The 15956-nt window shown below is 45.7% G+C and overlaps 1 protein-coding gene across 9 annotated transcripts in view; it reads right to left on the minus strand.

The window, feature by feature from the left end:
- Positions 1-15956, minus strand: part of Gemin5 (gem nuclear organelle associated protein 5) — a 46163-nt gene that overhangs the window by 8766 nt on the left and 21441 nt on the right. For 5 of the 9 annotated variants that reach the window (XM_040748694.1, XM_040748692.1, XM_013111627.3 and 2 more), the window contains 10 exons: positions 15568-15707; positions 14439-14610; positions 13066-13287; positions 11200-11313; positions 10796-10918; positions 9212-9310; positions 8104-8241; positions 6079-6226; positions 1897-2016; positions 1288-1498 (listed from right to left, as the gene is read on the minus strand). In XM_040748694.1, coding sequence (XP_040604628.1) covers positions 1288-1498; positions 1897-2016; positions 6079-6226; positions 8104-8241; positions 9212-9310; positions 10796-10918; positions 11200-11313; positions 13066-13287; positions 14439-14610; positions 15568-15707 — 1487 coding nt within the window. The remainder of the gene's footprint in view (positions 1-1287; positions 1499-1896; positions 2017-6078; positions 6227-8103; positions 8242-9211; positions 9311-10795; positions 10919-11199; positions 11314-13065; positions 13288-14438; positions 14611-15567; positions 15708-15956) is intronic. The other 4 variants (XM_040748696.1, XM_040748693.1, XM_013111626.3 and 1 more) reach the window with 2 other exon arrangements.

The raw sequence follows: 15956 nt of genomic DNA on the forward strand, positions 1-15956 counted from the left end.
AGCATGTGGCAGCCCTGTGTAGTCCAGGAAACGGTTTATAACCCAGGAAACCACACCTAGGTCCACCCTTCAGGCCTGTAGCATTAGGCCTTCTCCCACTGACAGTGCAGTGATGTTGGAACAGATGAGCTAGGCTACTCAGGAGCTGGGCAGGCACAGACCATGTTTAAGCAGGTCTGACAAGGTAAATGCAGAAAATCCTTATTTGTCATTGCCACAAGATACCTGGTGCACTCTGGGAGTTCAGTTAAACCTAGAGGACAGGCACCTACACACCGAATCAAAATGGCCCCCACCAGGGTGTGAACCAAAAGGCTATAGAGCTACTTTGTTTTTTGCTTCGAGGGGAAGATCAGGTGCTAAAAAACTATTGAGAAAGCCCTTTCTTAGCTGTAGGTAAATGATTCTGCCCAGACTAGGCCATTTTAAAACTAATATACCCAGTGGCACTATCTTCCAGTTCTGAGAAAGCTAACCACCTGTCTTCCTTGGGCTCTACACTCAGCTGGGCATTGTTTTTAGGGCTTACTTCTATGCTGGGGAAAGAGGAGCGAAAACAGTTCATATCAGAACTGACAAGGTGGCTCACACCTGGAATGCCAACTCCTGGGAGCCTGAGACAGTAGGACTTTGAGTTTGAGGTCATCCCGGGTTGCATAGTATACTTTCAGTAAGCCTGGAGTACTACAGACCTCAGTCTTCACGTGTCAGAAAAAAACTGGTGGCAGTGGGAGTATGAATATGGCCAACGCACGTAATATGCAAACACAAACATGTCAGTGACATTTGATGTTTGCACAATTGTAGGTTTGTTATTCATTAATACTGCCATTATTATCTGAAGTGCTGGGAATGGAACCTGGGAACATGCCGGGGAAATGAGCTACTACTGAGCTACATCCAGCCCCTGAGTCATTCCCAGCCACACAGGTACAAAGCCTGTTACCCACCATGATCTTCCAGCCAGAGGCCAACCACTCTTCCCGAAGGGAGACAGTGCTAACATGGAACCCTGGCAGTGCCTGGGTGCTGGTACATTGGTGGCTGTTCAGGTGGCTTGTACACACTGTGAGTAGTAGAAATCACGTCAACAGCAGTGTATCTCTGACCCCCATGTGGTAATGAGCAAGCTGTAGTATTTCAGTGAGACAGTATAGCCCACCATGGCTTTTGGACACTTCTAAAGGGCACTAACTGAACTGCAAGTTTGTTTTCTGGGGGTTAGTTTGACCAGAGAGGGACCCAGGGTTCCTTCCTCCCTCCCTCCCTCAGGCTCCAGAGACTGACCTGCAAGCTTTCATGCAGCCCCAAGGCTTCCTGCGCGCCCACCCAGTTCTTCACCAGAAGCAGCTCCTGGGCACATCTGAGAGCCAGGGAAGCAGCCAGCTCACTTTCTCCTGCTATGGAAGCCAGCTCTGCAGCTGTTCTGAGCGAGGCTGCGTCTCCTTTTCTGGCCAGAACTTTGGCTGCATCATAGGCGGAAGTAGCTCCCAAGTAGCTGCGGCAAGAATGAACACCAGTCACCAGCCGTGGCGCCCTGCCACACCTCGTCTGCCTATATGACTGCATGTGGCCCTGCTCTGGTTGTCTCTGTGGAGGCTGAGGTCAGGATGGCCAGCCACATGCTGCTGATTTGTACACTGAGCTGAACTGACTGACCCAGAGGACTCATCCCCACATTCTGATTATCCCATCAATGGAAACAGGTAGAACCTTCAAGTCTGCCACTGAGGCTGACTGCCTGTGCCGACTCAGGTAACTGTGGAAAATGCAGCTGGGCCACGTTTTCCCTTCTTTTTATATCTCCAATCACCGTACTCATTTCTGCACTGAGCTCTTCCATTCTGTGGTGCTCCAGGCATTTAAAACTAAACTAGCCTTGGCCTCTCTGCTTACCACTTGGCTGCAATAGCGTAATGGCCATCTTTCTCCAGGATTGACCCCCAGCTCAGGTACAGGTCCTTCAGAACGGGGTCTTCAGGGCGCAGTCGAGCCTTGGCAACTGCAATAGCTTCTCTAAAGGCAAAAGCAGGTACTTCAGTCAATCCACAAGGGTTCCTCCAGAGGAGGCTACCAATGAAAATAGTGAGTACCCTGTTTTCATTGAAGCAGCCATCAGCATTTCAAAACTTCACTATCACAAAATGGCAAGAATGCTTTGCTTTTGACATTATACCAAAACATGTCAGTCATCTTGGGAAATTATAAGAGTACATTACAGTTGGGCGTTAGTGGCACACGCCTTTAATCCCAGCACTCAGGAGGCAGAGACAGGAAGATCTCTGTGAGTTCGAGGCCAACTTGGTCTACAGAGCAAGTGCCAGGATAGGTTCCAAAGCTACACAGAGAAACCCTGTCTCGAAAAACAAAAACAAACAAACAAAAAAAAACAAACCAAAACAAAAAGAGTACACTACAAGCTGACCTTTGACTTCTAATATTTGCGCATGTGTGGTGTATGTGAGTGTCTATGCCTGTGACCACATCACTCTTCACCTTCCCTTTTAGATTGCGGGTGGCTGTGTATGTACAAGGCATGTGGAGGTCAGGTAACCTGCAGGAGTTGGTTCTGTAAGGCTTTTCACTGCATGGGTTCTGGGAATCAAACCTGGGTCCACAGGCTGGGCAGCAAGAGGCCTTACTTGCTGAGCTATCCCATTTCTTTTAAGACAGGTTAGGCTGGTTGATCAGTGAGCTCCTGCGGTCCTTTTATTCTCACCTGCTGACACTGGGGTCATAGGCATAGTCAGCCTTGTCCAGCTTTTCACTGGGTGATGCGATCTAAACACAGGTCTCCTGCTTACAGGGCAAACACTATTACCCACCTTGCCCACTGAGTCATTTCTCCAGCTACAGCTAACTGCCTTCAAGAAAATAATTTCTTAAAAACTACTGGCAAGCTCAGTGGTCCCAGCACACAGAAGGAAGAAGCAGCCAGATCTCTGAATCTGAGGCTAGTAAGTCTGGCCTACATAGTGAGTTCCAGAATAGCTGGAACTAAAGTGAGACCCTGTCTCAAAAACAAATAAAACTAACAAGTAAGTTATTTAGCTTCAGTATCTTACAGATACTTTCTCAGAAATGAACAAAGTAAAGCCTGTCACTTTTGTTTTCAATGATAAAGTTTACACTTTCCTGGAAAATGGGATTTTCAGAAAAGTGTACCTGCCACTGGGGATGCAGAGCATCCCAAAGCTGAAAACGTTTCCAGTGAAAGCAACCCAAGATTAAAGAGTGTGACACTCGTGGGGTTTCTTTCTTTTCTTTTTTTTTTTTTAAAAGATTTTTATGTATTTATTTATTACACATACAGTGTTCTGCCAGAAGAGGGCACCAGATTGAATTGTAGATGGTTGTGAGCCACCATGTGGTTGCTGGGAATTAAACTCAGGATCTCTGGAAGAGCAGCCAGTGCTCTTAACCTCTGAGCTCTCTCTCCAGCCCACTCGTGGGGTTTCTAAGAAAGCATCTGAGTATGTGGTGGATCTGTGTTACTTGGCAAACATCTTCCAAGTGCAATTCAGCTTGAGCTGCAGCCACCATAAAGCTGTAGGAGGGATGAAAATGATCTAAAGAGCAACACCTTTAGTTCCAGCACAGGGGAGGCAGAGGCAGGCAGATTTCTGTGAGTCTGAGGCCAGCCTGGTCTAAAAAACAAGTTCCAGAACAGCCAGGGCTACAAAGGGAAACCAAGAAAAAGAAAAAGGAAAAAAAGAAAAAAGTAATATTTGGGGCTTTTAGTCTAGGCACTGTCCTTTAAGCCAAAGACCTGTGGCAGCAGAGGAGGAGAAAGCTGGTCATAGACAGAGAGGTGGCCAGAGCTCTGCTTGCAGATCCTGTTGGGTCTCTGGCCATGCTGGAAACTCTGAGGCCAAACAAACAACAGCCAGGGAGCCTGGAGCTAAATGATGTCCAAAGCTTGCTGCAGCTTACTCACTAAGCAAAGTCTGCAACAGAGATATCAGAAGGTAAGAGGCCCTTACCAGTCCACAGTATGGACTTCTCTCAAGCTGCCCTTTTGAAAAAAGGGGAAGGTGTACAATCACAGCATTCCAGAGGCAGACAACATGGCCATAGACTTGAGGCTAGCACCATTAGACTCTGTTCCGTTTCTAAAAAGTTCAAGGTGAGCTGCAACAAAACTTAGCATTCTCTAAAGGAGGACCACAAAACCCAGACAAGACAAACAAAAGGACAACCTTATCATAGTGCATCATCACATTACTGAAAATCAGTGATAATGAATATAGAAAACTCCACTGTGCGCATGCAGTACAAATGAAAATAAATGCAGTCAGCGTGGAGCACACACCTGTAATTTAAGCACCTGGAAAACTAAGGCAGAAGTTAACCCAGCCTGGGCTAAAGAAAATCTGCAGTATAGGATCCTTCTAGGTTCTTGTTCCTCAAGATGCTAGAATTACAGGCGTGCATCACCACATCTGATATTCCTGGTCCTCATTCTTCCTGGTGCTGGATTGCAGGTGTGGACCACATCTGGAAACAATCTAGAATTCTAAACTTGGAAAAGCTCTCTTAAGATGAAGGTGAAATTATAGGTTTTCATACACAAAAGAAGTTTTGGGAATTATCACCAGTAGAACATACTACTACTACTAAAAAAAAAAAAAAAAAGAGGATCAGGGGCTAGAGAGATGGCTCAATGATTAAGAGCACTGGCTGTATTTTCCATCGGATCCACACATCTGTAACTCCAGTTCCAGGGGACACAATGACCTCTTCTGGCCTCTTCAAGCACAAGGCACACACAAGGTACAAATATGTGAACAAAACGTCCATCCATCCATCCATCCATCCATCCATCCATCCATCCATCCATCCATCCATCCAAACAAACAAAAAAGTTAAAGAGGATATAGCTAGAAAGTCATTACTGGAACCTGACAAAACAGTCAATTAAAAAAAAAACAAAAACAGAAAAAGAGATATACCTGACAATCAGGAAAGAAACACCAAGGCGTGCAGATTCAAGCCAACCACAGCAAATTAATATTAAATGTCACCAATTCAAACATCCCTACTTAATGGCAGACATGGTGAGACAGAGAGAACAGAGGGTCTAGTAAATGTCATCTAGAATGGTCTTCGCCACTGTAGTTGGGCATATACTGAAAAGAGACACCAGTCACCCCCAAAACAACAGCTGACAGGCCCTTCATCTAAGTTGAAAACTGAGTTGGCTAGTTTTTAACAACTTGACACAAAACCCAGACAGAGCTGGGAAGAGAGTCTTAATAGAGAACATGCCTCATAAGACTGACCTGAAGGTGAAGTCTGTGGGGTACTGTCTTAATTAAGACTGACAGGGAGGAGTCCAGTCCACTACACATGGTACCACCCCTCGGCAATTGGTCCTGGGCTATATAAAAAAACAAACTAAAGAAGCCCAGAAGCACATGGCTTCTGTTTCAGTTCCTACCTCCTGGTTCCTGCCTTGAGTTCTGGCCCTGACTTCCCTCCGCAGTTGAGACTACAGTTGTAAGCTGAAATAAACCCTTTCTTCCCCAAGTTGCCTTTGGTCATGGTGTTTCTTACAGCAATAGAAAACTTAAGACAGACCGGGCGGTGGTGGCACACGCCTTTAATCCCAGCACTCGGGAGGCAGAGGCAGGCGGATCTCTGTGAGTTCGAGGCCGGGCTGGACTGACAGCCTCCAAAACAATACAGAGAAACCCTGTCTCGTAAAACCAAAAAAAAAAAAAAAAAAGAAAGAAAACCTAAGACAGGAATGTTGGATTCTTCGTAATAAAACAAAAACAAAAAGGGTGTGTGTGGTGGGGGAACCAGAGAAACTGCTCATTGGTTAGAGCACTCACTGCTCTCCTGCAGAAGACCCAAGTTTGGTCTCAGCACACTGGGCAGCTCAGAACCTCCTGTAATTTCAGCTCTAGGGGGGCTCTACTGTCCTTGACCTCTGTAGAGACAAGTGTGATCATGTGCACATACCCAACACATACACATAATAATGAATCATCAAACCCCCAACTAAACCAGCAAGTTTACATCACAGTATGTTATAGCATGTCAGATACTGGTTGAGGCCCAAACTGCACAGACCTGTAGAAATGATTTGACTTGAGAAGTTCCACAGCTTCATACACTTTGTGGATGGAGAGCAGGTAAGAGGCTGCCTTGACATACTGATCCTGGAAACACAGCTGCTTGGCAAAGGCTTCCACGGCCCACAGCCACACTCTATAGCCGGCTAAAAGGGGAAAAAAAGGGGGGGAGGAGGGTGCATAAAAGGAAGTACATAAATTAAACATGCCATTTTCATCGCTCCAGCAGCCCGAACAATCAGGTACCACCCTAAATGCTCAAATGCCACGGTAGCTTTTCTGCTTCACCTCCCTCCCCACACCGTATTCTCAAACAGGAATTGTTTGACTCTATCGCACAAAACATAAAGGTCAGAGAACACTTCTGGGTGGGAGTAGAAAGTGACATCGAGACAGCGTGACCACACATGCCTTCTGCTGAGGGTGCTGTCCAAAGAGAACTTGTGGCTGGCTTGACGAGACCTGCCACACATTCTGATTTATATGGCTCACTTACAGGCTCACCACAGCATCAACAGCTCCCCCTCACAGCCACAGAGATGTGTAATCATGGTGCGCCTATTCTAAGGTATCCATTCATAAGACAGATTTTTTTAAAACTCCTCCTCCACCACTGGGCAAGGCTGGCAGGTGCCAGCAAACTTCCTTTGTACACTTCATCTTTGAAGCCTGGTGATATACGGCTACGTTTTTGCTGTCACTTCTCAGCAGCTGTTTGTTCTTTTGAGACAGTCTCACTACACAGCCCTGGCTGGCCTGGAACTCCTAGAGATGCCTCGGCCTCCTGGAGCTGGGATTAGTGGGCAACACCACGTCTAGCTGGCACCCAGCATTTTTTGCTACATTGGCAATGGAGATGGCCATGCTTTTGCGAAGGAACGGTTGTCTTTTACGGGCATCTGGGGGGATTTCTTTCGTCTTGCCTCCTTGAGTTTCCTAATCACAGTGTACCTTATCTACCTTCACCATTTCACCAAACTTAGATTTGTCCTTGCCTGACTGTCTTTCACCTCTTGTAGCACTTCTCAGAAAACTCTCAAAGTTGACTAGGAGGTCTAGATTTTCCTTCACATTCCTTTCTGCATCAAGAAGGCATAAATAGACATCTTGCCATTTGGTTTCCTAGGGTCGCCTTTACCCATCCTGATTGTATTGTCCACAGTACAGCTCAAGGCAACTGCCCCCATTGGGAGCCACCTTGATTCTTCTATATTCTGAAGCTTGCTCGTGTTAAGAGTGTACAAGACTGCCTCAGTCTGTGGCATTAGTAAGGATTTCTACTTTATCTGTGTACATGACTTGATAGGTCTCTTACTTATGGATATGTAGATCCTTACATGTCACAAGTGTGGCTGTAGTTTAATTTCTGTCACTAGAACAGCTGGGCCACAGGCTTTAAGCATTTTCAAATTTGTCACATAAGGTCCAATTGTCCTTCAGGGTGTGGTTTGTCCATCGGTGGCTTATGTGCTAGAGACATCACCAGAGCTGGGGACTGGTGGACAGTAACTAAAACATAGGGCAGCATTCCTGGAAAGACTAACTAACTACCGCTAATGTAGTTGTTAGAAAAAGAGCAATGTTTGGCTCAATCTGCCTCACCCACAAAGCCAGCCTGTCCTGTCCCTGGTCTCAGGTGCTTGTCTTATCAAGTGGTCTCTCTTATCTACCTTCTGACCTCTATGGTGCCCCTGCCACCACCAAGCAATGCTGTCTCTGGCTCCCTAGCCTCCAGAACTGTGAACAAAGCGAATCCCCTACTTTACAGACCACAGGTATTCTACAGCTCTTCTATTTCAACAAAACACAATGGGCGATGTGTCCACAGCAGTGGCTGCAGAGCCAGCTTCTGTAAAACCATCTATTTTTAGTATTGCCAGGTCATCCTTTCTCTTTTTGGCCCGGAACTGGTGATTCCTCTGCCCCAGCCTCCCAGGTGCTGGCTGTGCACAATCACACCAATGTTGAGGCACCTTCAGTGGCCCATTCTGGAATGCAAGACAGTTTTTCAAGAAGCACATACCTACTGGTGCCACAGCCACGAGGCTGTCCGTAAGTTCTCCTCTCTCTGCAGCCGCCTCGAGAACACCTTTCAAATCGCCTTTCCAGAGCATGAGCTGGTGAAAAAGCTCAGGGTGGCCGCTTTCCAAGTGACCTTTCCCTGTTTAGAAGAGACAGTGTTTGAAGCCTGTTTTGATCTTTATGAAACAAAAGCCACAGTGGCAGCAGTATAGTCACTTACTCATCAGCAAGTCACCTACTAAAATATTTTTTTGGCCGGGCGTTAGTGACACAAACCTTTAGTCCCAGCACTCGGGAAGCAGAGGCAGGTGGATCTCTGTGAGTTTGAGACTAGCTTGGTCTACAAGAGCTAGTTTCAGGACAGCCTCCAAAGTTACAAAGAACTCTGTCCCCCCACCAAAAAAAATTTTTTTGAACCTGGGTTCTCTGGAGGAGCGGTCAGTGCTCTTAACCACTGAGCCATCTCTCCAGCCCCGATTTTAAATCTTTCCTTTCACTCTGCTTCAGAGACAGGGTTTCTGTTTCTGCACTGTGACAGCGGCTTCCAGCTTATCCTCTTGTCTGTTTCACATTTTGTAGGGGGTGTTTGGATTCAGTATAAACTGAACTCGGGTCAGGATTGTACTATTACCTGCTGAGCCATCTGTCTGCTTCCTGGCTCTTTTTTTTTTTTTTTTTTTAATTCAAAAGACAAAGTCTCCTCATAGCTCAGGCTGCCCTGGAGCTCACTGGATGGACATACAGGATGGCCTCAATCTTGTGATGCTCCTGCTTTAGCCTGGATTGAGCCCTGGGATTATAGATGTGAATCATGGACCAAACCCAACATATATGGATGGGGCTGGAGCCTAGCTGATCCTGTCACCCAACTAGAGCTTTCCAGGCCACTGTCATCAGTGGCCTTCAAGTTCATTGCACCAGTTAGCAGCTACTGTGTGGAATCTGATAACCACATAAAGGACATATGGGAATAGTCAGGATGGCAACACGCTTGTCAGCAGGTCACGCTTCATGGCATGCCAAGGCACAGGCTGGCAGCTACACAGAGGCACATGACAAAATTAGGGAGAGTGAGGAGAGATGGGCTATGCAGACTGTGTAAGCCTCACCTTCTGCTTCCATCATCCTGTACAGAGTAGCCCTGTCTGTGAAAAGGCCCAAGTGGAACCGTTCCTCAAGGTCAGCAGACACATCTTCATTTAGCTCTGCTAATTTAAAATGGAAAAAGTCAAGAGGAAATGATGACAGCTACTGCATTCTGTCCAGCAATTTCTGGATACATGTCCCAACACCTACTTCAGAGACAAGAAAGCAACAACAATAACAATGAAAACAAAACAAAAAAACACATTCCAGGTCCTCATTTACTCCACCCCCTGCTATAACAGAAACAGTTTGGAGCCTTTAAAACTCAGCTTGAACAAAATCCAATGAGACAATACTGCTTTGTAGTTTGTGCTGACAAAGGCTTGAGGGGAAAATATTATAAGAGAATTCCAAATTGAACATGTCTTTTAAAATTAATGTTAAAAAAACAACCAAAATTGGGGGTTGGTGAGGTAACTCAGAGGCTAAGAGCATTGGGTCCTCTTCCAGAGGTCCCAAGTTCAATTCCCAGCAACCACATGGTGGCTCACAACCATCTATAATGAGGTCTGGTGCCCTCATCTGACCTGCAGACATACATGAAGGAAAAACACTGTACACATAATAAATAACCAGAGTGTCCTAAGAATTCCCTAAGAGCTGAGCCAGGCACGCTTGTGTACAGTTTTAATCCCAGCATAAACAAACAAAACAAGGGCTGGAGAGGTAGCTCAGCCATTAAAGGCTAGGTTCACAACCAAAATAACAAACAAAGCAAACCAACAAAAAAACCTAAAACTGTCAATTATGTTTGTGTATGGCTCAATGGTATGCAAAGTCCTGGGTTCCATTCAGAGTACCCACCCCACCTAAGAATGTAAGAATCCCCAGTTCCCAGGAAGTTTCACTACTGTTAACCAAGCAGGCTGTAGGCCGTCTCAAAATTCTAAAACCATGCCACACCTATCTATAAAAAGCATAAGAGAAAACAGTGGTTGCTAGTGGGCAGGGAGACTCATTCTTTAGATTCTTTGAATTGTGCTATTCTTTTCAACATATCAAATTCATAATAAAGGCATCAAGTCGCCAGGCAATGGTGGCACATGCCTTTAATCCCAGCACTCGGGAGGCAGAGGCAGGCGGATCTCTGTGAGTTTGAGACCAGCCTAGTCTACAAGAGTGAGTTCCAGGACAGCCTCCAAAGCCACAGAGAAACCCTGTCTTGAAAAAGCAAAAAAAAAAAAAAAAAAAAAAAAAAATCATTTAAAAAATAAAACCTCCACCAAATACCTTAAAGTAAGTGCCACACTATGGGGCATCTCTAAAGATACTGGTAGGGAAGAATGGAAAACAGATTTACACAGAGATGTGTAGGTGCCTTGACAAATGTGGCACAAAGATGGTTGACTGGGTGACAGAATGACATATGGGATACTGGGAGCAGTGACTGCAAAATAGGGACATGGCAGTGGGGCAGGTAGGGCAAGTATAAGGAAAGCTGGGAGAAAAGTACAGGCAGCAGTAATCTTAGACATCTGCTCATTCAGTTAACACACTGCATCATTATCAACCGTGTGCCCACAGGTGCAAGAAGCAGCGCTTGGTACCTTTGGCATGTGTTGCAGTTGCTAGTACCAAACAGTCTCGATGGAGCTCCTCTTTGGATCTGTGGTCTAAGCTTGTGCTCAGGGGGAGCATGGAGCGAGCCTTTCTCTTCTTGAGCAAGGCATCTGAAACGCAACAACAACACATGGTTTCAGAAAAGCAGACCAGAGACAGAGCTGAAGGAATGTAAATGTGGACAGTGGGTGCCACCGCACGAGGGCAGCACTGAGCAAGCCACTCCAGACAGCAGTCTCGACACTCCACGGGCTGGTGCAGGGTCACAAAGCACGCAAAATGCTCTGCCAACGTTCACAGTGGTGTCAACAACTACAAGACACTCCATGTTCTCTTGGGCATAGAATGTCTTAGCAATGTTTGGTAAAATGTGTTCACAGAAGATACTGACCTGGCTTTTCTTTAGGTGGCTCCTTTTTTAGCGAGGTGGCTTTGTTACTAACTGTGACTTTTGACTTTTCAAAACCTATGGAAACAGCAGTGCAGGAAACAGCTTCACCAGCAACTACATCAAGGGGGGGGGGGGAAACAAGAGACAAGAACAATATAGAAAGGCAGTAGGCAAGGGAACTCACGCCTGCAACCTCAGCACTCTGGATACTGAAGTAGGATGAATCCCAGGACAACCAACTGTGGTTACAGAGTGAGACCCTGTTTCAAACACTGTAGGGTCTATGTTTCAAAACACACTGTAGGGTGTAGTTACTGTTTAAAGAACGTTAACAGGCTCAGTAATGCAATTCCAGCAACCATGTTTCACAGACTGCGCTGTAGGTGTCACTAGTCACTACGCCTACCATTCAGACATTTGGTTTGGAAACTGCTCACAGGACAAGTCACTTGTCAGATAACTTAGGCTTCACTAACAGAAAATAGCAGGAACATGTGACAGCCACAATCCTAAGTCAGTTTATCCCCTCTGATATTTAATCATTCATTTTAATAGATATACACACAAGATATTTGAGGTATTAAGAGAATAGAGTGGGCGTTGGTGACCTACACCTTTAATCCCAGCACTCTGGAGGCAGAGGCAGGCAGATCTCTCTGAGTTTGAGACCAACCTGGTCTACAAAAGCTAGTTCCAGGACAGCCTCCAAAGCCACAGAGAAACCCTGTCTCAAAATACCAAAAAAAAAAAAAAAAAAAAAAAAAAAGAGAGAGAGAACAGAAGTGCTATTTTTGTCTATAAACCATTTCTCTTCAAACACGCACAAGGTCACAATGAGAGCTAGTGACACACACATTCCATGAGAATCTGAGAAATGGTATAGCAGAAAGGACAGAAGAAAAAGACACCAGGCTGGGCAGGGGAAAGTTGCTCTTTCCCATATAAGTAGGAACATTTAAGGTCAGCTGTTCAAGGGACAGTGCTTTCTTTCACAGATGTGTCCTCTCTACCCATGCCTCTGCTCACATACTACCCTATCTCACTGTGCCCCGTGGTCTTACCCTGAAGAGCTGAAGCTTTTCGGTGTATTGCTGACTACACCCCAATCATCCACTACATCTCTTGTAACATTTTTAAGTGGCGTTTAGATTTAACCTTTTAAAGATATGGAGAGATGGCTCAGAGGCTAAGAGCATTGGCTATTTTTTTTAAAGGTTTATTTATTATGCACACAGTATTCTGCCTGCATGTATGTCTGCAGGCCAGAAGAGGGCACCAGACTTCATTATAGATGGTTGTGAGCCGCCATGTGGTTGCTGGGAAATGAACTCAGGACCTTTGGAAGAGTAGTCAATGCTCTTAACCGCCAAGCCATTTTTCCAGCCTGTATTGGCTATTTTTTTTTTTTTTTTTTTGGTTTTTATGAGACAGGGTTTCCCTGTATTGTTTTGGAGGCTGTCGGTCCAGCCCAGCCTCGAACTCACAGAGATCGGCCTGCCTCTGCTTCCCGAGTGCTGGGATTAAAGGTGTGCGCCACGACCGCCCGGCACATTGGCTATTCTTACAGAAGACCTGGGTTCAGTTTCCAGCACCCATATGGCAGCTCACAACTTTCCATAATTCCAGTTTTAGGGGACCCAAGGCTCTCTTTGGCCTCCATGGGCACTGCACTCTTGTGGTACATAGGCATAGTTATAGGTAAAAGACTCATACACATGAAACAAAAATAAGTATTTAAAATCAAACTAAACCTCTTTAAACAATGCTAACCTGGTTTGCAAAGTCTCAACTGACACAGAAGCTTCACACTGAGGAAGGACCCGTTACATCAATACACCAGTGAGATGGTGTTTTAGAAGCACCTACCCACTGGAGAGGGTGGCAACTCTGGCTCTTGGGCTTCCTCCTCACCATCCTGGTCCGACACACCGTTCTCAATGGGTCCTGAGTTCTCCCTTGCACTCTCATCTTCATTGCCAACGGACGAATCTTGTTTCACAGGTAGTCGCAAGGTGGGTTTTTTCTTCTTCTTAAGTTTTGGCTTAGGTTGAGAGAGTCGTTTTTTCTCTAGTTCAATACATTTTTTCCCTACAAAGACCACAATAGAAATAAGAATAGACTAATAGACAAAATACACACTGTGGGTCAGAAGCGCCTTGGAGAAATCCTCCCTAACCACTCAGCCATCTTCTGTCGGTCTTCAAACGCCCTCCTTCCTTCTCCAGGGCTTCATAGCTACATCCTCTCTCAGGTGTCACCCCTGGAATGAATTCCACTCATGTCTGCCCTCACTTTTCAAGGGATGCAGACTACATTTTCAACTGGTGACAGAGACATTGTTCCTCTGTGATACCTGGGAGATAGATGGTAATTGCTTTTTATCTGTCCTTTTGGTTATTTTAACTATGTAATCAGAAGGTGTCTTGACAGGGTCTCTCTATGTAGTCCTGGTATCCTGGAGCTGGCTATGTAGACCAGGCTGTCTTTGAAGTCACATCTAAAGATTCTCACACCTCTGCCTCCCAAGTGCTGAGATTAAAGGTCTGCGTCTCTACTATGGGCTTTGTAAGGAATTTTCTGGACTGGATCTGAGGTCAGAAGACCCATTACAATCTGGGTCACACCTTCTGGTGGCACCCTATATAAAAGGACATGGAGGAAAAGAAGCCTTTGCCTTTTGTCTGCTTGCCCTAACTCTTATCAGTATTAGAATCTACTTCTTCAGGATTCCAACACAGACTGAAGACCAGCAGTTCTCTGGGAATCTTTCCAGACTCCAGCACCAGATTTGGAACCGTTGAACTACCCAAGCCACAGCTTGTAAGCCACTTTAAGCGTGCATGCGTGTTCTGTTCCTTTAGAGAATCCTGACTAATTAATTCTCCACTCTCAGACATCTTGCTGGCCCCTCCCGTCAATAGTCCCCCTTTTGCTTAGCAGGGGCCCTTCAAGCTGCTCCCTGTACTTTGATGTCTTAGTTCTTTGAGCACACCCTTTCTTTCTGGCATAAGATATTGCAGGTGCTTTCATTCCCAATGTCCTCCTTGTGAATAATGAGGTTTAACAGCCCTGTTAAGAGCACAGCCACATTTGTTGTGATTTGGCAGAGACGGTGATGCTGAATGGGTCAGAGAAATAATTACTAGGGCAGAGAAAGGGATTGAGAACCACCCCCTCAAAATAAAAAAAAAAAAACCCACCAAACCCAACATGGGTTTTACAACCTCATGCTGACCAACCTTGAGGAGGCCGGGAATGGTCCTGCATGGAAGTCAGCCACTTGTATACACAGAAGTCATCTGCACCCGAGTATATACATTCTGAGTCCACTGGGGACCACACCACACATAGCAGCCGGCCTCGATGTCCTCGGAAATTGAACAAAGGCTCTTCCCGAAGGACATCCCACACCTAGAATCAACGTTAGTAAGAAAGAACAAACAACTGATAGTTATATTGTTCTGGGGCATAAGTTTGCTCAATTAAAAATAAACTCATGATGGGCTTTTAATTTTCACATGATTTGCAATGTATCTAAGGCATTTATGTGACAACACTCTCCCGTGGCCCACATCTACAGTTCTAGCATGGAAGGTTGAAGCAAGAGGATTAAAGCTTTGAGGACAGGATGGTGAGACGGTTCAGTAGAACAGGCACTTGCTGCCAAGTCTGATGATGGGAAGAGAGCGCTCTTGCGCGCTCTCGCTCTCTCTCTCTCTCTCTCTCTCTCTCTCTCTCTCTCTCTCTCTCTCTCTCTCTCTCTCTCTCTCTCTCTCTAACACACACACACACCTTCTCTCTCTCACACATACACACAAGCTGGTTGGTGATGGCGTATGCGTTTAATCCCAGTACTTGGGAGGCAGGTGGATGTCTTTGAGGCCAGCCTGGACTACAGAGCAAGTTCCAGGACAGCCAGGACACAGAAAAAAACAAAACAAAACAAAAAAACCACCAAACTTAATCAAAATACAAAGAGTCTGAGGACAGTCTGCCTTGCACAGCAAGACCCTGCAGCAAAAACTCAAACAACAAAATTTACAATTAGCTAAAACTTTTATGTTGGTTTGGTTGAAAGAGACTTTGTCCACCACACTGAGAGTAGTCAGCATTCCCCACACAGACTAAAAGTCAAAAGTGATCTGCTAAGGGCTATGATGAAACTTCTAGGTCCAACAGTCCTTCTATAGATGACAGAGGGGAATGAAAACATAGGGAAGGAGAGAAAGTTTCACTTAGAGTAAGTCATTCCAGGACAGCTATGGCTGTTACACAGAGAAACCCCTGTTTAGAAAAACCAACCAACCTCTCCACCAAAAATAAGTCAGACTACACAGTGAAGGACCCAGGCTTAAGAACACACAGTACCTGAGCTGTGCCATCATAGCAAGCAGATACCAGCCTTCCATCATGATGAGGGCTCCATGCCAGACTGGTAACCTTAGCTGTGTGCCCCGAGAGGGTCCGGAAGGGCTCTGTGATGGTTACTGGAGAATCAGAATTGCTCTCTAAAAGGCAAGGGGAAGAAGTCACAACAACAGTCATGGACAGGATGCACAGGAAGACAAAATATGGCAAGAGGCAGGGAAGGCTTGGTAAGATCTCAGTGACTAAGAGTGAGCTTAGGGACTGGAGAGATGGCTCAGTGGTTAACGGCACTGGCTGCTTTTTCAGAGGACCTAGGTTCAATTCCCAGCACCCACATGGTAGCTCACAACTGTTTTTAACTCCCACACTCCAGGGGATCTGACACCTTC

This window comes from Mesocricetus auratus, unplaced genomic scaffold (assembly GCF_017639785.1).
Source record: "Mesocricetus auratus isolate SY011 unplaced genomic scaffold, BCM_Maur_2.0 Super-Scaffold_100007, whole genome shotgun sequence".
NCBI classification, from domain to species: domain Eukaryota; kingdom Metazoa; phylum Chordata; class Mammalia; order Rodentia; family Cricetidae; genus Mesocricetus; species Mesocricetus auratus.